At 61.5% G+C, this 23,389-nt stretch overlaps 1 protein-coding gene and 2 long non-coding RNA genes across 5 annotated transcripts in view; all 3 read left to right on the top strand.

Moving 5' to 3' along the window:
• The first annotated feature begins 80 nt into the window (after positions 1-80).
• On the top strand, positions 81-4,417 carry LOC127556350 (uncharacterized). Its single transcript, XR_007952438.1, has 3 exons — positions 81-154; positions 453-1,092; positions 1,291-4,417. It is a non-coding gene; the product is annotated as an uncharacterized LOC127556350 (long non-coding RNA).
• Positions 4,418-7,985: 3,568 nt separating this feature from the next.
• The window catches only part of NECTIN2 (nectin cell adhesion molecule 2), a 33,740-nt gene continuing 18,336 nt past the window's right edge, over positions 7,986-23,389 (top strand). Inside the window, exons 1-6 of one of the 2 annotated variants that reach the window (XM_051989433.1) lie at positions 7,986-8,263; positions 15,386-15,766; positions 16,476-16,772; positions 16,889-17,006; positions 17,948-18,096; positions 21,243-22,013. In XM_051989433.1, the coding sequence (XP_051845393.1) occupies positions 8,212-8,263; positions 15,386-15,766; positions 16,476-16,772; positions 16,889-17,006; positions 17,948-18,096; positions 21,243-21,607 (1,362 nt within the window). In that variant the 5' untranslated portion in view covers positions 7,986-8,211 and the 3' untranslated portion in view covers positions 21,608-22,013. Of the gene's footprint in view, positions 8,264-15,385; positions 15,767-16,475; positions 16,773-16,888; positions 17,007-17,947; positions 18,097-21,242; positions 22,014-22,898; positions 23,059-23,389 lie in introns of those variants that run through there. The other variant, XM_051989434.1, reaches the window with a different exon arrangement.
• Positions 18,105-21,235, top strand: LOC127556347 (uncharacterized). 2 transcript variants are annotated; one of them, XR_007952435.1, is made up of 3 exons: positions 18,105-19,598; positions 19,672-19,893; positions 19,931-21,235. It is a non-coding gene; the product is annotated as an uncharacterized LOC127556347 (long non-coding RNA). The 2 variants fall into 2 exon arrangements; XR_007952434.1 differs by having other exon boundaries at positions 18,105-19,635.

Raw genomic sequence — 23,389 nt, 5'->3', positions numbered from 1 at the left:
CTGGATTCTAAGTTTCCCCCCCAGCTCTTAGCCCCTGGATTCTAAGGTTCTCCCCAGCTCTTAGATCCTGGATTCCAGCTCTTAGATCCTGGATTCCAGCTCTTAGATCCTGGATTCTAAGTTCCTCCCCAGCTCTTAGAGCCTGGATTCTAAGGTTCTCCCCAGCTCTTATATCCTGGATTCTAGCTCTTAGATCCTGGATTCTAAGGTTCCCCCCCCAGCTCTTAGAGCCTGGATTCTAAGTTCCTCCCCAGCTCTTAGAGCCTGGATTCTAGCTCTTAGATCCTGGATTCTAAGGTCCCCCCCCCAGCTCTTAGCCCCTGGATTCTAAGGTTCTCCCCAGCTCTTATATCCTGGATTCTAAGTTCCTCCCCAGCTCTTAGAGCCTGGATTCTAGCTCTTAGATCCTAGATTCTAAGGTTTCCCCCAGCTCTTAGATCCTGGATTCTAAGGTTCCCCCCCAGCTCTTAGAGCCTGGATTCTAAGTTCCTCCCCAGCTCTTATATCCTGGATTCTAGCTCTTAGATCCTGGATTCTAAGGTTCCCTCCCCAGCTCTTAGAGCCTGGATTCTAGCTCTTAGATCCTGGATTCTAAGGTCCCCCCCCCAGCTCTTAGCCCCTGGATTCTAAGGTTCTCCCCAGCTCTTATATCCTGGATTCCAGCTCTTAGATCCTGGATTCTAAGTTCCTCCCCAGCTCTTAGAGCCTGGATTCTAGCTCTTAGATCCTAGATTCTAAGGTTTCCCCCAGCTCTTAGATCCTGGATTCTAAGGTTCCCCCCCAGCTCTTAGAGCCTGGATTCTAAGTTCCTCCCCAGCTCTTATATCCTGGATTCTAGCTCTTAGATCCTGGATTCTAAGGTTCCCTCCCCAGCTCTTAGAGCCTGGATTCTAGCTCTTAGATCCTGGATTCTAAGGTCCCCCCCCCAGCTCTTAGCCCCTGGATTCTAAGGTTCTCCCCAGCTCTTATATCCTGGATTCCAGCTCTTAGATCCTGGATTCTAAGTTCCTCCCCAGCTCTTAGCCCCTGGATTCTAGCTCTTAGATCCTAGATTCTAAGGTTTCCCCCAGCTCTTAGATCCTGGATTCTAAGGTTCCCCCCCAGCTCTTAGAGCCTGGATTCTAGCTCTTAGATCCTGGATTCTAAGGTTCTCCCCAGCTCTTATATCCTGGATTCTAGCTCTTAGATCCTGGATTCTAAGGTTCCCCCCCCAGCTCTTAGCCCCTGGATTCTAAGGTTCTCCCCAGCTCTTAGATCCTGGATTCTAGCTCTTAGATCCTAGATTCTAAGGTTTCCCCCAGCTCTTAGATCCTGGATTCTAAGGTTCTCCCCCAGCTCTTAGATCCTGGATTCTAAGTTCCTCCCCCGCTCTTAGCTCCTGGAGTCTAAGGTTCCCTCCCAGCTCTGACTTTCCTTATCTTAAGCCTCCCAACTCTACCATTCTCCGTTCTAAAGCCTCCTGGCTCAGACATTCTCTGTGTAAGGTTCCCTCCCAACTATGACATCTCATATTCTAAAGCTCCCTCCAGCTCTGACATTCTAGGTTCTAAGGTTCCTCCCAGCTCTGACACTCCGGGTTATAAGGTTTCCTCCCAGTTCTAAAACTCTAGGTCCTAAGATTCCTCCCAGCTCTGACATTCTCCGCTCCAAGGCCCTCCCAGCTCTGACATCCTGTGTTTCTTTTGAGGGACTTTCCAGTTCTGAGACTGGTTTTACCAGATAAACAAACCAAAATAATTAGCTCCCGAGAGAGCGGATGGGAGAAACACCGAAACGTGGGAAGACCCCGGTGAATGGCCATTCCAGCTCCCTGGCTTTGCCGCTTTCCTGCTGTCCTTGTCCCTTGGGGAGCCCAGCTCCCCTTCTAAAATGAGGGGAGTGGGCCTGGGGCTGGTGGGGCTCAGGTTGGGCAGCACCTACCCGGGCCAACTCAAGTCAAGGCCTGAGGGACCTGATGAAAAGGATCGAGGGACCAGTTGAAAGGATCGAGGGACCGGATCGAAAGGACTGAGGGACCGGATGGAAAGGACCAAGGGACCAGTCGAAAGGATCGAGGGACTGAATCAAAAGGACCGAGGGACCGGATGGAAAACAGGATCGAGGGACCAGATCGAAAGGATCGGGGGACTGGATGGAAAGGATCGGGGCGTTTAGCCCAGGAAGCTAAGACAAGGGCCGGGACACTAGATCTGCTTTAAGGACTGAGAGGCCGGCCTGCCCAGGAGGGATCCCTCTGCCCTGTTTGACCCCGGAGCACCGGGCCCAGAACAAAGGGAGGAAATTACGAAGAGGCAGATTTGGAAAAAGCTCCTTCACCGGGGGAGCTGCGGACGTTGGAGGCGGAGGCTCCTCCTCCCAGCTGGGCGGCGGGGAGGCCCTTGTTGTGCTCCTTGGCCACCGGGGCCCACCCGCTCCAGCTCTGGCCTTTTCATTAGCCGGGCCTGAGAGGGAGAGTCTCAGACCCGGGAAGGAGATTGATGGGAAGACAGAAGCGGATAGAGAGCCCCGGGGGGAGAGGGGGGAGACTCAGCTGGACAAGCAGCAGGGAGGGGCAGACGGGATCTGAGGGAAGACAGATGGCAGGGGTGGGGGAGAGCCCCCCACCTACGCCAGGCACACCCCAGCGGACAGTCGGAGGGTCTCCCGCCCGGCACCTGCTCCCGGCTAATAAAGGAAGCCCCGGGCTCCCTTCCCAGCAGGGGCCCGGCATGGATTTGCATATGGCCTGCTTCATTTGCATAGGTTTATATTCAGAGAAGGCCCTTCCCCTCTTCAAACCCTCCCTGGGATTCTGGGAGCCCGAGGAGCCCGTTTTATAAATGAAACTAAGGCAGGCCCCCCTGAGCTCCTGATGTCCCAAGCCCCAGCCTTGGCTCGTCCAGGCCCAGCCCACACTGCCTCCCTCCTGGGAGCCTCTAAACTGGAGGGGAAGAGGAGACTCCCCTAGGTCAGGACATTTCCAGCCTCAGTTTCCCCATCTGTACAAAGAGGGAAAGGCTAAAAGGTTAACTTCCCGAGGCCAGACGGCTGGAACTTGAAAATGACCAGAGAAATGGGAGCCGTCGAGGCAAGGCCCCGGTCTCTGGAAGGGGCCGGCACCCCTGGCACCACAGGGACGGCCCATTGGGCGGGCACCTTAATGACCACAGGGGCAGTAGGAGGGAGTGAGGCGGAGGGGCAGAGCTTCTCCAGGCAGGAGAGGCCAGGGCAGGCGTCCAGAGAGCTGGGGCAGAGACCCACCGCGGCCCTGCTTTAATGTGCAATCTGGGCAAACCCTTCCCTCTCGGGACTTCAGGGGACCCGTTGGCAAGTGGGGAGACTCAAAGAGACGGGCTCTAAGCTCCCTTTTTTGTATTAAAGCTTTTTAACTTTCAGAAGCTCTGCCTGGATCATTTTGGATCATTTTTCAACACTGACCCTTGCCAAGAAAGCCTTGGGCTCCACGTCCTCCCCCCCACCCTCTCCCCTGGATGGCAAGTAATCCAATATATGTTAAACATGATGGAAATAGAGGTTAAATCCATACATGCAGGCACAAGAAAAATCAAATCGAAAAGGAAAAAATAAGAAAATAAAATGCCAGCAAACAGCAGAGAGCGTGACAATGCTGCGTCGTGGTCCACACTCAGTTCCCACAATCCTCTCTGGGTGCGGATGGCCCTCTCCATCACTAGACAATTGGAACTGGTTTAAATCATCTTCATATTGAAGAGCCGCGTCCATCCGAACTGATCAAGTCTTCTTGTTGCCGTGTATGATGATCTCCCGGTCCCGCTCACTTCCCTCAGCATCGGTTCCTGTCAGTCCCTCCAGGCCTCTCTGAAATCATCCTGCTGCTCGTTTCTTACAGAACAATAATATTCCATAATATTCGTATAAAATAACTCATTCAGCTCTTCCCCAACTGATGGGCATCCACTCGGTTTCCAGTTTCTGGCCGCTACAAAGAGGCCGCCACAAGTATTCCTGCACAAACAGGTTCCTTCCCCTTCTTTAAAATTCTCTCTCTCTGGTATATATATAAGCCCGGTAGAAACACTGCTGGGTCAAAGGCTATTTCCCTTTGAGAATAGTTCCAAATTGTTCTCGAAAGCGGTTGGATCAGTTCCACCAACAATGCATCAGTGTCCCAGTTTTCCCGCATCCCCTCCAACTTTCGTCATTATCTTTTCCTGTCATCCTAGCCAATCTGAGAGGTGTGGAGTGGTGTCTCAGAGCTGTCTTAATCTGCATTTCTCTGATCAATATTCAATTAGAGCACTTTTTCACACTAGAAATGGTTTGAATTTCTTCATCTGAAAATCGACCATTTATCCTTTGGAGAATGGCTGGAATTAAGATCCCTTCTTTTTTTAACTTTCTGGGTTCTTTTTATTAAAATGTCTCCCTGTTCTAAGCCCCCTCCCCCAGCCCTGACATCCCCAGTTCTATCTCCCCCCCACACACACACACACATCTCTGACGTCCCCTGTTCTATCTCCCCCCCCACACACACACACACCTCTGACGTCCCGGTTTTACAGGCTGGGAGATGAAGACATAACTTGGCCGGAGGCACTGAGTCAGAAGAAAGCCCAGATAACGGGTCGGTTCCGGGAACCACCTCCCACCCCGCCCCCTCTCAAAATCCATCTCAGATTTGCCGATAAGTCCGAGCCAGGCCGAGCAGATATAAAGTGGTTTTGATACAAGAGCCGCTATTTCCTGAAGTAGCGCCTGGGGCTGGGAGTCAGCTGACCTGGGTCTCCCTCTGTGTGTCTCTGGGCAAGGCCCTTTCCCTCTCTGGGCCTCAGCGCCGGCTGTTTTGTGTCTGTGACCAGGAGAAATCCCATCTCGCGGGTCGGACTGGGTAGATCAAAAGGGAGTGGGCGGGGGGAGCCCTTTGAATGGCTTGCCAAGGGTCGCTTTGGCAGAGGCAGCATTTGAACCCAGGTCCTTTGAACCATGCTTTCCATTGCAAAGAGACAAAGAATAAGAGTGACAGAGATAACGGGCGGGGAGCGGAGGGGGGGGGGGGAGAGGGGGAAAGAGGGAGAGGCGCCGAGAAACGGGAGGGGGAGGGGCGTCAGAGAGATGGCTCCTGGGAGAAAGTGGGGGACCGAGGGTGGGGCCGAGAGCCACTCAGAGCGGGAGGGGGACCGTCCCCCAAACTCGACCCACCCCCACCCCCAACACACACACACTCGTGCCATACACACACACACACTCTCACACGCAGCCGGCCAGACACGGGGCAGAGGAGGACACGGCAGAGAGCCAAGGGCCCAGTCCCCTCTTCCTCCCGGCCCTGCGGCTTTCCCATAGGCTGCCGGGAGAACGGCGGCCAGCTCGGGGGTAGGACTGTGCTGCCCCCTTGTGGGGATGAGAGCGACTGCAGGCTCTGCCCAGGTCCTGGACGATTCCCGGGAGGACCCCGGAGAGGGGGGCGAGGAGGGGGGCGGGGGAGAGAGGGAGACGGGGACGGAGACGACCCAGAAGCAAAAGCGGCAAGGGCCGCGGAGAGCGCAGCTCACTCGCCATGTGGCCCGGAGGCGGCGCGACCGCCAGAGAGAGGGAGGCAGTCTGGAGGCCCGGGGCACAGGCGGCTCCCCGGCGTGGGGGGGGGCGGGGCGAGGCGGCTCCCGGACATGGGGGGGGTCACGGGCGCCTCCGGGCGTGGGGGTCACGGGCGGCTCCGGGCGTGGGGGTCAGGGGTGGCTCCGGGCGTGGGGGTCACGGGTGTGGGGGTCACGGGTGGCTCTGGGCGTGGGGGTCACGGGCGGCTCCCCGGCGTGGGGGTCACGGGCGCCTCCCGGGCGTGGGGGTCACGGGTGGCTCCGGGCGTGGGGGTCACGGGTGGCTCCGGGCGTGGGGGTCACGGGTGGCTCCGGGCGTGGGGGTCACGGGTGGCTCCGGGCATGGGGGGCGCGAGGTTCTAACTTTGAGCGCGAAGTCTCTCCCTCCCCTTGCCCTGAAGGTGGCGGGATCCGAGTTCGAATTCTAGCCAGATACTCAGTGTGACCCCGGAGATGCTACAATTGCCTCAGGAAGAAAATTAAAATAAGGCCTGTCCCTTCACTGGCGGAAATTGGAGACTGGCGCAGTGAGACGAACCCTGATTACCCCCTTTTTATAGGTGTGGGAATTACCGGGGCTTAAGGTCAGACTCCTTATCTGGGGTCAACCCCTGAGCAACCACGTCTCCGAGGCCAGCTCTGAAGGCGGCCTTTCTGCCTCCGAGTCCGGCTTTCTAGGGAATTATGGGGAGGGGGAGCGGGGGAGGTTCGGGACTCCGGAGAGGGCGCACCGCCGCGCTGGGCCCGATGGGAGGGGGTGACTGGCCCCCAGCTGAGCTCTTCCCCCAGAAGCAGAGACCCTGGCAAAGATGGCAGAGCCGCAGAGGCGGGGGAGTCGCTGGCCAGTTATAAATATGACCCTGCTGTTTAAGGCTTCGGGGAAGTTTCTCGGAGACTGGGTTCCCCAACATAGATTAAGGGGGTCGGGGGACAAACCCTCCCAGCTCAAAATCCCGGGGCGCTGAGAAGTTGGGAGCCAAGGCAAGGAACAGGCCGCGGGCTCGGAGCGAACCTGCTCGGGAGCAGCAAAGCCCGTGCGAGCCCGGACCGGGGCCAGGCTCCGGGATGAAAAGGAAGCCTTTTGTTTTAGCTCCGCAGGAAACAAGGAAGGGCAGGAGAGGAGAGCCCGGAGCTTTAGGTGTCGGTCCACAGGGAGTGGGCGGGGCTAGCCCGCTCCTGCCTTCTCTGACCGGAGTGGTTTGGGATGGAGGAGAGAGCCAAGCTGTCTGGCTGAGGTTGGAGGCTGAGGGCAGGGAGATGTTGGTGAGATGGTCCCCGGCCCCAGGGAGCTGCAGCTCAGGGTGTCCCTGGGCCTCAGAGCCGGAAAGTGGGCCAGGTGAGCTTGGGCTGCACCTGCGGGTGAAGGAAGCTGCAGCCAGGGAAGCATGGGAGGCCCCCGGAGGGCTTCCCGCGGCCCTGTTTGTAGCGGCGAGGAACCGAGGGGGTGCCCGTTCATTGGGGAACGGCTGTCTAAGGGATGGGCTATGAATGCTGTGGAATATTACTGTTGGCTAAGAAATGCCCAGCAGGATGACTTCAGAAAGGCCTGGAGAGACTGACGGGAACCGATGCTGAGGGAAGTGAGCAGGACCGGGAGATCTTTGCACACGGCAACAAGACGACACCGTGATGGCTTCTGACGGACGTGGCTCTCCTCCACCATGAGACGATCCAGGCAGTTCCCACGATGAGGAGAGCCCCAGAGAGAGGGCTGCGGGACTGCGTGCGGATCAGGACTGGGTTTTCCCCTTTTTTGTTGCTGTTTGCTTGTTTTTTTTCCTTTTTGAGCTGATTTTTCTCGTGCAGCCGGTCAGTCTGGAGCTCTGTTTGGAAGAATTGCACAAGTTTAACCTAGATTGGATTACTTGCAGTCTAGGGGAGGGGAGGGTGGAGAGGGAGGGAGAGAAATTTGAAGGCCAGGTTTTGCCAGGGTGAACGTTGGAAGCTTTCTTTGCAAGGATTTTGAAGTAAAAAGCTATTATTTGGGAGAAAAGAGGGGGAGGGCACACAAGCCGAGAAATGTTCATTGAGACACCCATTCGGCAGAGAAATAGACTGAGAGACCGGCCCAGAAAGAGAGACAAAGAGGGAGGCGGAGTTGCCCAGATTGAGACTAGAGATACCGAGATTAGAAACACACCAATCAATAGAGATGCTGAGACCAAAAGATCTAGCCCGAGGACACCGGGCTGAAGACGTGGGACTGACGGTGGGGGCAGGGAGTAGAGGGCACGACCCCCAGGGATAGGGCGGCGAGAGGAGCCCGGCGGGAGGGGCGGGGCTGTGCCCGAAAGGGCTGGGGCCTGCGTCGCCGGAGAGGGGAAACCTGGCTGCGTGGGCGGGGCCACGGAGGGGTGTGGTCCAGGAGGGAAAGGCCCTGGAGGGGGCGTGGCCAGAGCGCTGGGAGCTTCAGGGATGAGCAGCTCCGAGGGCTCGGCTAGGCTGGGGGTGGGGAGAAGGGTCCCCTCCTCCGGTGACGTCAGAGAAGCGGCTAGGTGTCAGCTGCCCGAGCTGCCCCTACTGGAGCCGAGGCTCCGGAGCGGAGCGAGAGCGGGCCCCGCGGCTGGAAGGGAGTAGCCCGGGGAACCGGACCCACGAACTCGCGGACACGGACACACAGCCTTCCCTGGCCCGGGCCCAGCGCCCCGGGCCGCCCATGGCCCGGCCCACCGCCCTCCCGCTGCTACTACTGTTGTTCCTGGAGACCGGTAAGGAGCCTGGGGCCGCGATCCCTCGGAGACCCCGGCCCCTCGCCACGTCCGCTCCTTCCTCCTCCCTCCTTACGCTGGGAGACCGGGGCGATCTCCTCCTCTCCCCTCCCCCGCCCCGCCCGCCTGCCTCGGGCTCTCGCGCTCTCCCGGACTCTCCCGGAGATCCGAGGAGCCCCCCGCCCCGGCGTCCCTCCTCCCTCTAGTCTCGGTTCCCGTGATCCTCGTTCCCTCTCCTTCGGGGGATCCAGGCGGCCGGTTTATCCCGACCCAACCCCCCAACCTCACGCAGAATCCTTGAGGACTCCTACTCCTCACAGCGGCTGCCCCCTCCCCTCATTTCCCCTCCCTCCCCCTCCGTCGCGGAGTCTGCTCCCTCCTCCCTTCGCGTTTCTCCATCGTTTTCGCCCCAACTCGGGCCGCCCTTTCCTCGAGCGATGTCGGATGGTCGATCCCACCCTAGTCCGTCCTGGGCTCCCCTGAAACCCCTAGCTCTACTCCCCCCCTTTCTCTTCCTCGTCTTCTCCCCATCCTGGCGAGGAAAGGGTTAATTCGATTGGGGTCTGCTCCAGCCGCGCCCCCGCCCCCCGCGCATTCCCCTGGAATGTAGGGAATGTGGGCCTGGGGGGAGGGGAGAGGCGGAGACCCCGGGCGGGCGCCCCCTCCCCACCCTCGGCGCCGTCTGGACCTTCGGGTTCCTAGAAGGCAGGGGTGGGGGTGGGAGCGGATTGCTAACGTCCCGGGCTGGCGGGGCTGGGCGCCCGGCCTCCCAGGGCGGGGGTGGGGGGGACACCTGGCTTGCGTCGAAGCGGGGAGCGGTCCCTGAGTCGGGAGGTTTGCCGGCTGTTTGGGAGCCGCTGGGGAAGCCTCCGGCGAGCCCGGGAAAGGCCGGACACTGGGCCATTCATTTCCAGCGCAACTTTTCTGGGTTTCACTTTCACCGAGAGCGATCCCGGCCGCCCCCTCCCCCCTCCCCTGCCTCCGGTTCCGACTCCACTTTCCAGCCCCTCGGCTATTCCGGGTTCCTTCCTCGGGGGCGTTCTGCCCTCCTCTCCCCCACCCGCCTCCCCTCCACCCCTTCTTGGCCTCCTTTGTCCTAGAGAGAGCCTGGGGGAGAAGAGTCTGGGGCGGGCTCTCTCCTCCGCCCCTCCCCCCTTCCTAGCTCTGGAGACCCGGGCTGAGGGGGGAGGGGCGGGGTGGCTCTGCAGGTAGTGCTGGGCCCTCCGCTCCCCCTCCCCCCTCAGGTGACCGACCCAGCTTTTTATCTGGAGCCTGGGTGGAGGAGGGCTGGTCCGGGATCCTCGGAATGGGAGGAAAGTTCCGGCCAACTCCCGGCCAGCCCTTCACCGAGGGCCTACTACTGCCGACGTGCTGGGGAGACCGACGCCCGGTTTTCCAGGAGCTAAAGTTGCCACAGACCTGCAGATCGCGACCCACCAACGGGGAGGAATTGCAGGCAGATTCGGGGCGGGGGCCGGCGTGAAGGGGGAGCGGGAGGGCAGCCTGCACACGGTGGGAGTTTGCCGGGAGGCCTGGAGGGAGATCCTGGCGTGGGAGACGGCCGGAGGGGTGCGGGGAGCCCCAGAGGAAGCCAGCCCCCCTGGGGGCGCTGGGGGGGGGCAGGGCAGCCAGGCCGTGAGTAAGTTCCCCAAACGACTAGAACGCTGGCAGGGAGTCGGCTTCTGAAGGGCCAAGAACCGGTTTTAGTTTTGATCGTAGGGGTAATAGGGAGCCCCTGGAGTTTATTGAAGAGGGGAGAGGGGTGTGACATGGTCAGATCTGCGTTCCAGAAAGATTATTTTGCAACAGAGATAAATTGGATTGGAGTGGGAGAGGCTTGAGAACAGAGGGCCTGGCTTTTGCCTTTTGGGGGACATCCAGAGCTTGGCACGGTGGCTGGCACTCTGTAGGCGCTTAATAAATGTTTATTGATTGCCCCCTTCTCCCCACACACTGGTAGATTGAGAGGTGAAAGGGTGAAGGGCTTATTCTCCCCCTCCATGAGATCAGACAGAGGTAAGGGGAGTAGCTATGGCCAGGACACCCCGAGGAGCCTCTAGCAATGATCCAGAGCCAGGTGATAAGGGTCAGCCCCGGGTGGTGGGGGCGAAGGAGAGATTTAGCCGGGTCTCTCATTCTCACTTCGAGGCTCAATTGATGTCCTGTATCTTCAATTATATTGTTCTACGTTCAAAATTCACAGCCCTGACGTTACCAATTCTAAGGCCTACTTCCAGCTCTGACACCCCCTGTTCTAAGGGCCCTCCCAGCTCTGACACTTAATGTTCTAGGGGCCCTCCCAGCTCTTAACATTCTGTGTTCTAAGGGCCCCCCCCCAGCTCTAACACTCTGTGTTCTAAGCCCCCTCCCAGCTCTGACATTCCATGTTCTAAGGGCCCTCCCAGCTCTGACACTTAATGTTCTAAGGGCCCTCCCAGCTCTGATACTTAATGTTCTAGGGGCCCTCCCAGCTCTGACACTTAATGTTCTAGGGGCCCTCCCAGCTCTGACATTCCATGTTCTAAGGGCCCTCCCAGCTCTGACACTTAATGTTCTAGGGGCCCTCCCAGCTCTGACATTCCATGTTCTAAGGGCCCTCCCAGCTCTAACATTCTGTGTTCTAAGGGCCCTCCCAGCTCTGACATTCCATGTTCTAAGGGCCTTCCCAACTCTGACACTTAATGTTCTAGGGGCCCTCCCAGCTCTGATACTTAATGTTCTAGGGGCCCTCCCAGCTCTAACATTCTGTGTTCTAAGGGCCCTCCCAGCTCTAACATTCTGTGTTCTAAGGGCCCCCCCCCCAGCTCTAACACTCTGTGTTCTAAGCCCCCTCCCAGCTCTGACATTCCATGCTCTAGGGGCCCTCCCAGCTCTGACACTTAATGTTCTAAGCCCCCTCCCAGCTCTGACATTCCATGTTCTAAGGGCCCTCCCAGCTCTGACACTTAATGTTCTAGGGGCCCTCCCAGCTCTAACATTCTGTGTTCTAAGGGCCCTCCCAGCTCTGACACTTAATGTTCTAGGGGCCCTCCCAGTTCTGACACTTAATGTTCTAAGCCCCCTCCAAGCCCTGACATTCCATGTTCTAGGGACCCTTCCATCTCTGACACCCCCAGTTCTAAGCCCCCCCCCCCGGTCTGACATTCCATGTTCTAAGGGCCTTCCCAGCTCTGACACTTAATGTTCTAAGCCCCCTCCAAGCCCTGACATTCTCTATTCTAAAAATCACCGGATCAGAGACTGCGAGGCAGGGCCCTTGGTCTCCCTCCCCGGCCCAGCTTACTTTTCTGGCAGTCCCCTGGGCTCTGCCGCCAGCTCCCCGCCTTGCTCTCTCTTCCTCTTAGGGAGCCAGGAAGCAGCCCCAGGGCCTGTCACCTTATGTCTTTACTTCTCCAAGAAGAAGGGGCCTGGCTTTGCTTTTCTCTCTCAGCGAGTGGAGAAAATGGGGCGAGCGTGGGGGAGCCGAGGTATAGTGACACATCCGGAGGGGCCGGCATTTTATAGAAGGAGAGAAGGAGGCCCCGGGGCCGCCCCCGGTGCCACGGCCGGCCCTGCCCCGCTGCTTCTCTGCTGGCCTTGGTTCTAAGGTTCGCCTCGGTGCCAGGCACTTTGCTGACCCCGGGGCTACAAGCCTTCTCCTGTTCTGAGGAGGACCCTGAGACCTTTGGCTGGGCCGCCTTCCGTTCTTCAGTTTCCTCCTGGCTCTGACTCCCCCCTTCTCCAGTGCTTCCCCCCGGCTCCTGTCCCCCCCCATAGCCTTCCTCAGCACCTCCCGTAGCCTCCACCCTGGGCAGTCCCGGACGGAGACTCTGCCACGAGCAGTCCCAGGCCCCCTTGCCAGGAGGCCGCTGTCCGCTGGGCTGGACCCGGCCCCTGAGCAGCTCCAAGCAGGCGGAGGAGGCGCCCTCGGCACATTGGCCCTGGGTGCGCATCCCCGTGCTCAGCACTCTGGATCTCGGTTATATATTTATTAGATGTTATCGGAGGCTTCGTCCATTGACTCCCTCTTCACCGGTTACAGACTAAATGACCTGCGAGCAAAAATCCGTCTCTTTATATTGGTAGGAGTCAGTATGACCTTTTCCCCCCAACGCTTTCTGGAGCCTCCATTTCTTTCCCTGTAAAAAGCCATTTGAGCTATTACGGCCCCAGCTCTTCCTCTGTAAAAGAATGTTCTCCAAGGACCCTTCTCTCTCCTGCCGGATCTTCCCGATTCCCCGAGCGGCCCGACCGTCATCCCTCACCCAGAAACAACATTTCCCCCTCATGCGGGAGCCCTTCCCAGCCCCTTCCCCATCCACACTCAGGCTCGCTCTTCCTCCCTCCCTCCCTCTCTCCATCTCTCTCACTAACTACACACGTTCACACCCTCGCTCACCTACACACTGAAACACAGACACGCGGACACCCGCTCTCAGTCACAAAGCACGTTTTCTCTAACATTCTCACACCCTCTCGCACACTCACACATTCGCGCTCTCACTCCCACTCCCCAGTCTCACACCTTGGTCCCCGCCCTCCCCCCGGCCAGCCAGCGGCCTTCTGGCCCTGCCGTGAAGCAGACGCTCCTGGGCTGACTGTTCCCGGGGCCTGGGGCGCCCTCAGTCTCTGTTGTCCCCTGGCTTTTTTAAGTCCCAACTAAAACCTCCCCTTCACAGGAAGCCCCCCCATTCTCATGGCTTTTGTCCCGATTGTTTCCTGTTTGTCGGTTAGTGTTCCTTTGCTCCCCTGTAGGCCGGAGCCTCCTGGCTGTCGCCCTTCGGGGGCGTCCCCCGCTTAGCGCAGGCCCGGGAAACGTTACTGACCGGCCGGGTGATGGGTGAGAGGCCGCAGGGCTCACCCGTTTGCCTCAGTTTCCTTATCTACAGAGCGAGCTGCAGAGGGACGCGGCCAAGAAAGCCCCCGACGGGCTCGGAGAGCTGGGCGTGAGCCGACAGCCACGCTCTAAGGACCAGGGGCAGGGCCCGGGCCGGCTTCTCGCACGCTCGGGGGTCGGCCCCAGAGAAGGGAGAGCCGTGAGCCCGCAGGGGGCTCGGGGACGCGGGCTTGGGGGCTGGGCCCGGGCCGGCTTCTCGCACGCTCGGGGGTCGGCCCCAGAGAAGGGAGAGCCGTGAGCCCACAGGGGGCTCGGGGACGCAGGCTTGGGGGCTGGGCCCGGTTACATTTCCAGTGCTCCAGCGGTCCCGGCCTTTGGGAAGTGGGCCTGGGGAGGCCGTGGGGGAGGAAACCGGCCAGCCCGGGCCCAGACCCCTGAAGCCAGGCCAAGGGAAACAGACAGTGAATCCCTGAGCTTCCCAGAGCCGGAGGCTGGGGGGGGGGGGCGGCCCAGAACGAGGGGTCAGGTCCCAGCCGTGCCCCCTGGCAGCCCCATGATTACCTTGGCCAAAGTGACTTCTCCCTGGGTGTCCGGTCGTCAGAATAGAGACGACCCAAAGCTCGGCCACCTTTAAATCTGGGACCCTGGAGAGAAGCAGAAGTTTTGTTGGACAGAAACAGAATAAAGCTCCTTGGGGGGCGAGCGGAAGTGAGAAAGGGAACAAGCCCGGTCCCTGGGGGCCAGTGGCGGAGGCAGCGGGGGTGGGGGCGGGGGCGCCTGCCTTCACTCCGGCCTCACCAGTCGGGTCACCTTCCCTAAGTTACCTGACCTCTCACTGCCTCCATTTTCCCATCTTTAAAGTGGGGATAATGACATCTGCCCGATGGGCGGCTGTGACAATCGGATGCGATAATCTGTGTAAAATTCCTGGTGAACTTTCAAGGGTGACATAAATGCCGGCTGCTGTTATTACTGTGATCGTTCTCATTAGCACCTGGCCTCCGTGGGGTACGGAGATAAGTGATCCGGGGGCCCACGCCGGCCCCCACCCATCCCGGATTTCCGCTGTGGGGGCAGGAGCACGCTTATTACTGCCAATTAATCAATTAACGAGGTGGCTAAGCCAGCAGCTAAGAGATCTCAAAGCACTTTTGCTAACTGAGCCCCGCCTACATCCTGCCCCACCCCTGAGGGGGACCCCATTTTACTAGGAGGCTGGGAGGGACAGTCTGGGCAACTGAGGCCCCGGAGCCAGTCTGGCGGGAACCCAAGCGTCCGGGCTCCCAGCTCCTTCCTTGATCCAGAATTCTGAGCCGAAGCCCCCACCTCCCTCGGGACCCAGGGGTCCGGGTTCCCGCGGCCTCTCCTCTTAATGAATCTCCCAGATACCCAGAGCAGGGCCGGAGCCCCCGGCCCCAACCCCTTTTTCAGAGGGGGCTCTGGGGCTCCGGCCTCACCCGTCTGGGCCCCAAGCAGCCGTATCTCCCGGGCCTCCACCCCCACACCTGCACCAGGGCGTTCTCTCGCTGGGCTGGATGCCAGCCGTGACCTTGGCAAGCCGTGCCTTTTTCCCTGGCCGGGCAGCGCAGCAGGGATGGGGGTGGCGGGGGAGTCTAGGGACATCAGCTTCCCTTGCCTTGAGGCCCTGGCCCGACTAGTGACAGGTTTATGGGTGTCAGCTGGGTCCCCCGCCCGCCCTTCCCGGCCCAAGCGCTACCCCAGCCTGCAGGCTTCCTGCCAGACGGGCAGGGCCGAGAGCAGGATGCCTGGGTCCTGGTGGGACACAGAGGAAAGTTAGCCTCCGTCCTCCTCGGGGCCGAGACGGTCTCCTCGCCTCTCCCAGTCCCAGGCCCGAGGCCCTCGGGTTTTTCCTGCGGCTCCGAATCCAGTTGTGATTGCCCGGTTTCCCAGGGGTCTCTTCCCCGCCCGTCTCCCACATTGTGCTCCCTAAGTTCTGACAGTTGGAGTCCCCTCTGGGCCGTCACAAATGTCCCACGCTGTTTTCTCGATGGTCTAAGCCCCCTTTCCCCCGTGTGGTTCTGGCGCCTTCCCTTTGCTCCCTTTTTATCCCCCATCGCGCTTGGTTGTACGCGCTCCCGCCTGCTGTCTCCCTGGCAGACGGGAAGCTCCCTGAGGGCGGGCCGGCGCTGCCTCTCCTTGTCCCCCGGTGGGCGGCCCCTCCGCGGGAGCCTCCCTCCTCCTGCCCCCGGGCCGGGTGGGCCACAGAAGGGCGCGAGCAGCTACAGCCCCCCCCCCCCCCAGGCCGGGCCCCCTGCCCTCAATGAAGCTTCCCTCCTTCTCCCCAGGAGCCCAGAACATCCAGGTGCGGGTGCCGGCCGAGGTGCGGGGCCTCCTGGGGCGCGATGAGAAGCTCCCCTGCCACCTTCTGTCGGAGAAGGCCGAGATCCGCGTGTCCCAGATAATGTGGCTCCGTCTGGACAGGTACGGGAACAACCAGAGCGTGGCCGCCTTCCACCCCACCTACGGGGCCAACTTCCCCAACTCGGGGCCCTACGACCAGCACATGTCCTTCCTCATGGGGAACTCCCGCCAGTCGGAGGCCGAGCTGCGCGACGCCACGCTGCTGCTGAAGGGGCTGAGGGCCGAGGACGAAGCCAACTACACCTGCGAGTTCGTCACCTTCCCCTGGGGGAGCAGCAAGGGAGTCACGTGGCTCCGAGTGCTGGGTGAGAGGGCGCGGGGGTGGGAAGGGAGCGAGAGCCCCACGCTCTGCTTGGATGGTCCGTGTTCTGTGTCGGAAGGGTCTAGTCTGTGTTTCTAGGTGCTGGTAACTCTCAAGTTTTGCCTGCTGTTCTAGGCCAGGGATTTTCTTTTTTCCTTTTTTTCTATTTTCCCCTGAGGCAGTTGGGTTCAGTGACTTGCCCAGGGTCCCACAGCCAGGAAGGGTTAAGTGTCTGAGGCCTGGTTTGAACTCGGGTCCTCCTGACTTCAGGCCTGGGGCTCCGCGCACTGCACCACCGGGCCCGGGATTTTCAAAGGCGGGGGCACAAGTTTTACCAGAAGCGCCCCAGACACTGGCTGCCGTATTGTAAACATACAAACCTAATTCTACGGCTTTTCTAAGTCCGAGATTCACTTGCCAACGCTTTATGGGAAGCATCACTGCTGCAAAACAGAATAAATTTGGCCTCGGTCACTTACGGCAAACCCAAGGCCTGGCAGAGCCTGAACCTGCAAAGATGCCCACGACAGCTGTTCTCACGGAGGGCCCCGTTTGGGGCGCCTGTTCCTCACACGCGGAGTCCTCCGGTTCTGTGGGGGCCCTTTGGGCGCTGCCGGGCCGGGCACACAACCAAAGCTTAATCGCCGGGTCCTTCCTGGGCATCGGGTACAGGGGGGCGGGCAGAGCCTTAATCCGGCCCCTCCCCCCTGCAGCCGAGCCCCAGAACCACGCAGAGGCCCAAGAGGTGACGCTGGTCTCGGAACCGAAGCCCATGGCCCGATGCGTCTCCACGGGGGGGCGCCCCCCCGCCCGCATCTCCTGGTTCTCTCCCCTGCCCGGACAAGGCACCGAGACGAGAACGGCCGGGCCCGTCCCCGGCACCTTCACGGTCACCAGCCGCTTCACCCTGGTGCCGACCCCTGAGGCCAACGGCGCGAAGGTCACCTGCAAGGTGGAGCACGACACCTTCCCGGAGCCCGTCCTGATCCCCCTCACCCTCTCCGTGAAATGTGAGTGCCCACCCGGGCCCCTCTGCTCGGCCCCGCGCCCGCCAACCCCCCGGCCCCTCCCCCCGCAGGTTCTGACACTCAGCCGAGACACTTCTTTCCTCCCCCGTCTCCCCCAGATCCCCCCCAGGTCTCCATCTCCGGCTATGATGACAACTGGTTTGTTGGTCGCGTGGAGGCCACCCTGAACTGTGACGCTCAGAGCAACCCCGAGCCCACCAGCTACGAGTGGAGCACGTGAGTCCCGGCCCGGGGGCCGCTGGGAGGGGCTTCTGGGCCTGCTCCTCACACAGAGGGCGCCCGGTCCGGACCCAGGGGGCCTTCCCCCTCCTACCCGGGCAGCCCTTCTCTCTCCGGGTACCCCAGGCTGCTGGGAAATGTCTTTCTCTCTCCAGGCAGCCCTTCTCACTTTGGGATAAATCCTTTCCTTCTCCCCCCGGGCAGCCCACCTCACTGGGGACCCCTCTGACTGCTGGGAAACCTTCCCCCCTGCCAGTCTTTCTGTGGCCCCATAACTGCTGGAGGACAGTTCCCTGCCTCCTTCCCCGCCTCCCACCTAGGGCTGCCCCCCACGAGCCTTCCCTCTTTTTGGCTCCTTTCTGACGCCGGAGCCCGGCCTGAGGCTGCCGTGGCTGGGGCCTCGCCGTGACTTCTGTCCCGCACGAGCGGCTCATCTCGCTGTAGCCCCCACCCATTAGTCTTCCTCCATGTCAGGCTTGCTTGCAGCCCACCGAGCCCTCCAGATCTTTTTCAGAGTAAGGACTGCTGCTTGAGCAGGGCCCCTGCTGCCTCGTGCAGCGAAGCTGATTTTCTGAGCCCCGGGAGAGACGGTCCGATGACCTCGAGTGCTCGGGGGCGTTTCTGTCCCCAGTGCAGGGCCACCCGGGGCTGGGCTCAGAGACCCCGGGCCCGCCCCGTCCCCTCCCCTCCTGCCACCCGATGAGCCGCTCGGGATCCTGGGCCCAACGCTCCTCTCCGGGCTCTCGGTGGCCCAAGTCTGTTAATGGTTCCTTTAATAAACCCCAGGCCCCCTCCTTCACTCTCCCCACCCGGAGGCCTGGCGGGCAGTGTCCGAGACGGGACCTGAGGCGCGGGCGCCTGCTGGCCGGGGTCTGGGCTCGGCGTCCCGGTGGGGGAGCGGGAGGGGGCCGGCCCTCACAAGTCCCTCCTCTCCCCAGGACCGCGGGCCCCCTCCCCAGCACGGCAGTGGCCCAGGGACCCCGGCTCATCATTCGCACGGTCGACGAGTCGGTCAACACCACCTTCATCTGCAGCGTCGTCAACCCTGTGGGCGACGGTCGTGCCGAGCAGAGCATCCGAGTCAGAGGTGAGGGGTCCCCGGGAGGGGGGCTGCCTGCTGCCTGACGCTTGGGGGGGGACAGGGAGGAGAGGCTCTCAGAGACGCCACCCAGTGCCTGCACAGGCGCGCTGCCCCGCGATCCCGGCAATCCCTGCGCCTGGAGCTCCGTCCGGCCCCGCTCTCCCTCTCCCGGGGGATCCTCGGGGATCCCTCCTGTTCCCTCCTCGGCCTGGCTTTCAGGGCCCGCTGGGCCGGGCCGTCCTCCTCGGCCTCTCCCTCGTCCCCCTTCCCAGAGGCCGTGGGAGCGGAGCATTAACCATGCAACAGCCCTGGCGGGCGGCGTCCTTCACGGGCAGTGCCGGTGTCTCAGCAGTGCCGGAGCGGGGCACCCTAGGGCATCCAGCCCCCCTCTCCCCCCCCAGGGGGGCTTCAGCTCCTTCCTGGGGCCCCACACGGTGCAAGCCGGGGTCACTCCGGGGCCGCCCAGGAAGTGCCCAGTGGGAACGGCCCCCTGTGGGCCAGGGGGCTAGAGAGGGACAGACCCCTGACCCAGGGTCACAGCCCCCAGGCAGGGACAGACTGGGCAGAAGGGGGACGGCGCCTCCGAGAGTGGCCCCGGGAACTCTTCTGTCCTCCCCTCTGTCCTCTTGCACACTCTCACACACACACACACACCCCCCTCCCTCCTCTTCCAGCCTCTCTCTTACACACTCACACACGCTCAGTCACTCAGAAATATTTCCGCAGGAGGGCCCCCCCTCTCCCCCCCGCCCCCCAGGGTAAGAGCAGCACCTCCCAGCCTCGGGGCTGCCCAGGGCTCTGGGGCTAAAGTCCGGGCTGTCCCCCGGAGCACCCAGAAGGCACCCCTGCCCCCCCATCACAGTCTCCAGCTTGCTTCTGGGTAAAAAGGCCCCCTAAGTAGAAGCGCGTTTCCGGGCTCCTCCCTCGGGTGCCCGTCTGTGCCCCGGCCCGGGCGGAGAAGCCTTGCTTAGGCCCATTGTGCCCCCTGCTAGAGGAGCCTCAGCAGCCCCCCCCCAGCCCGGGCGGAGAACAGAACCCCACGGGCACGTGGGGCACACAGAGCTCGGGGCCTCCTCCCTCAGTCAGGACCCCCAGGGCTGCCCCCTAGAAGCGGCCGGAGGCAGGGCTGGATTTACCAAGTGGCCGCCAGTGTCCGGGCCCTTTCCTGGGGGGTAGAGAGAGACCGGACCAGAGGGGCGGGGTCAGTGACCCGCACCCGGGACAGGCGGAGGCCGAGGTGGCACCGGCCGGGCCCAGATGCTCCGCTTTGCCGTTGACCCCGTAAAGAAAGTGACTTCCTCGCTCCGGGCCTCGGTTGCCCTTCTAAAAATGAGGGTGTGAACTGAGCGGCCATTAAACTCCCTCCCGCCGCCGGTCCTGGACTGGGCCCGGGTCTGGGATCTGACTGTAAGCCCTGTGGTCCAGCCCTCGGGCTCCTCACCTTTAAACGGGGAGCTTAAAGCCCGAGCCCTCCACCTGTCTGGCGGAGGGCAGCAGAGCCCGCCCAGGTGATCCCCTCCCCCAACGAGGGCGGAGCCCGTCCAGGTGATCCCCTCCCCCAACGAGGGCGGAGCCCGCCAGGTGATCCCCTCCCCCAACGAGGGCGGAGCCCGCCCAGGTGATCCCCTCCCCCAACGAGGGCGGAGCCCGCCCAGGTGATCCCCTCCCCCAACGAGGGCGGAGCCCGTCCAGGTGATCCCCTCCCCCACCGGGGGCGGAGCCTGTCCAGGTGATCCCCTCCCCCACCGGGGGCGGAGCCCGCCCAGGTGATCCCCTCCCCCAACGAGGGCGGAGCCTGTCCAGGTGATCCCCTCCCCCAATGAGGGCGGAGCCCGCCCAGGTGATCCCCTCCCCCATCTGGAGGTCCCGAGGCGCGCCCCAGCAGCGAGCGCCGCCTCCCGTGCACACGGCAGTTCAGGTGGCATCTCTGGGGGCCTCTCTGAGTTGGGGGGGGGGGGTGCATGTTGGGGGAGGGGGAGTTCCGCCAGCTTGCCTCCCGCCTCTCCCCAAGCCTGGGGTGGCCGGTCCCGTTCCATGGCCCCCATTTTCCTGGCTCTGTCCTTCCTGCTCCTCCCCCTCCCCTTTTGTCCCACCAGCATCATCCGTATTGATTTGCCCCCAAGTGCAGGGACGGGAGCCTGGGCTCTAACCCGCCTCTCCTCCTGACTTAACCGGCTTGGGCGCCCTTCCCCTCCGAGGCATGGGGCTGCAGTAGCATGGGCTGCCACGGGGGGCGCTGTGGGGTCATGGGGCGCTCCCAGGGCTCTCTGGGAGAAAGTGCCGGGATCTTCCTTTCCCTTCCTCTCCCTGACCCACACTGGGCCCTCCCATTGTCTCTCCCCAAGCCCTTCTCTTCCCTCTCCTCACCCCCTCGGCCCCACCTCCCCCTTTCTCTCCTTCCACCTCCCCCCCCCCCCCTTTCTCTTTTTTCTGACCTGCCCAGGGTCACACAGCCAGGAAGTGACGTGTCTGAGGTCGGATTTGAACTCGGGCCCTCCTGACTTCAGGGCTGTGCTCTGTGTCCCCACCCCCCCCTGCCCCTCTCCTTTTTCTTCCACTTCGGCCTCTCTTTTCTAGCAGCCGCCTCAGTTTTCTGGCTTCTCCCCATTTTTACCACTTTCTTCCCCTGGAACCTCCTACTTCTCTTTCTTCCTTCACTTCCTCCAGTGTTTCCTCCCTCCCTCCCCTCGCCACAGACACAAGGCTCCTTCTCTGCCGCCTCCACATCTGCCCTTTCCCCTTGGTCCCGTCACTTCCTTTCTCTGGTCTCCCCATGAGGGCCCATGTCCCCTCCTCCATGTGCTCCCACATCCTCCCTCATGTGCTCCCATGTCCCCTCCTTCACGTGCTCCCATATCCCGTGCTCCCATATCCTTCCTTATGTGCTCCCACGTCCCCTCCCTCATGTGCTCCCACGTCCCCTCCCTCATGTGCTCTCATATCCTTCCTTATGTGCTCCCACGTCCCCTCCTCCATGTGTTCCCACATCCTCCCTCATGTGCTCCCACGTCCTCCTCATGTGCTCCCACGTCCCCTTCTTCATGTGCTCCCATGTCCCCACCCCACGTGCTCCCACCTCCCGTTGTTTTTCCCTCCTGACCCTGTCTCCTTTTTTTCTCTCTCTCCCCCATCCACCCCTTCTCTCTCCTCAGACACCCCCCGGGCCTCGACAGGAGATGTAGGTCCAGTGGTGTGGGGGGCCGTGGGGGGGACCCTGCTGCTGCTGCTGCTCTTGGCCGGGGGGGCCATGGCCTTCGTCCTGCTGAGGAGACGGAGAAGGAAGAGCCCTGGAGGAGGAGGAGCCGGGGGCTCCTATGACCCCAAGATCCAGGTCTTCGGCAACGGGGGGCCGGTCCTCTGGACCCCCCCAGCCCCCGGTCCAGCCAAGAAGGAGGATGAGGAGGAGGAGGAGGAGGAAGAGGGAGGGCTCATGTTGCCCCACCCAGCAGGGGCGGAGGATGACATGGAGTCCCAGCTGGACGGCTCCCTCATCTCCCGGAGGGCAGTCTATGTGTGACCCGGGACACGGCTGCTTCCCCCTCCCCGGAGAACGGTGGCCCTCGCCACCGCGCACTTGCTCCCGGCCCGCCGCCTGCACACGCCCCTCTCCTCCTCCTCCCTCCCTCAGGGACGAGGGCCACACCGGACGGGCTGGTCGGACTGGAAAGCCGCCCCCGGCTCCTGGAATCCGAGGCGGGGCCGGGCGAGGGGGGGCACATTCGATACACTGGACTTGGCTTCTCTACCTCCTGTGCTCTCCGAACAAACTAGGACGGGAAAGGGAGCCCCCAAGGACCCTCTCGGCCCGGTCCCCCCAGGGGAGACTGGGAGGAGACTCATAGAGACTATATTTTCATAAGGGGTCCCCCTCCCACACACACCCCACCCTCCCAAGGGTTCAATAAAGGACCTTTGAGGAAGAATGAAGGGGCTTCTGTGATTTCTCCCAGTCCCGTGGGGGGGACGGAGGAGGGGGGCAGGTTCCCAGGTCTCTGAGTGAGGGTCTCTGGGAGTGGTGGGCTGGGGACCTGGACATCTGGAGGGAGGAGTGTTGGGGGCCAGACTTTTGGGCCCCTGCTGGTTCTTTGGACAGGCCCTAGAGGCCTGTGCCTGGGACTCTTAAGAAAATCGAACATGCTGGGGGGGAGGGAGGGGGCTAAAGGAAGGAGTGATGGCTTGTGGGGTTTGGGTCACAAAGGGGCTGGGTTCCTGAGTCCTGGGGGAGGTGGGGGCAGGGGGGACTGATACCTCAATCCCTGAGAAGGGGGGTGGCTTCCGACCCCCCCTTTTATAAACATGCTTCAGAAACCCTGCTCAGCCGCTCCTTCCTTTGTTCTGTCCCTGGCGTGTCAGGGAGGGGCGACGAGGGGACTTTCGGTGACTCACCTGGGAGGAAGGTCCTGTGGGCTTAAGCTCCTGGAAGAGGGGGAGGGGAGGCTGTGGGTAGGAGCCTGGCTCTGTCAGGAGAAGGAAGAGAAGGGAAGGGGACTGGGGAGAACACGGGAAGGGGGGGGTCACTAATGGGGGGTCACCCAGCGGCTCTGGGGCGAGAAGCTACGTTTCCCGATTCTCCATCAAAGTGAGGGTCAGATGGCAGCGCCAGGGAGGGACCTAAGCACAGGCTGGCAGAGCCGGCATATTGGTGATGGTGGAGACCAGCCCATTTTACAGATGGGGAGAGTGAGGGTAAGTAAACTCTGAGGTCTCCAGTGAGCCGAGGCAGAAGCAGGAAGGGGAGAGAGAGACTGGGCCTTCCTCGGTGCCCCTCCCCCACAGGCCCCCTCACTCTGCCCCTCTCCTTCTGGCAGAGTCCCCCGACACAGCGGGCGCCGGGGCCACTGGCGGCATCATCGGCGGCATCATCGCGGCAATCATCGCTCTGGCCGTGGCCGCCACCGCCATCCTGATCTGCAGACAGCAGCGCAAGGAGGAAGAGCTTCGTGGAAGACCCGAAGAGGAAGAGGACGAGTGAGTGATCAAAGGGACGGGGGTTGGGGGGGGGCCTAGTCTTAATTCTAATAATAACGACCCCTCGGCGACCTCAGACAAGTCCCCCCACCCCTCTGCGCCTTTAGTTTCCCCTACTATAAAATGGGGGTGCGGTGGATAGAGCACTGGGCCCAGAAGTCAGGAAGAACTCGAATCCCACCCTGGACCCTCTTTAGTGGGGTGACTCTGGTCAAGTTACTTAACCCCTATTTACCTCATCTGTAAAATGGGCACACTGAGAAAGGAAATGGCAAATCTTTGCCAAGAAGGTAGAGTTGGACATGACCAGTAACCATGCAAAATGGAAGGG

The sequence above is a fragment of the Antechinus flavipes genome, chromosome 3 (assembly GCF_016432865.1).
Source record: "Antechinus flavipes isolate AdamAnt ecotype Samford, QLD, Australia chromosome 3, AdamAnt_v2, whole genome shotgun sequence".
Classification (NCBI taxonomy): domain Eukaryota; kingdom Metazoa; phylum Chordata; class Mammalia; order Dasyuromorphia; family Dasyuridae; genus Antechinus; species Antechinus flavipes.
This window is presented reverse-complemented; position numbering and strand designations above follow the sequence as displayed.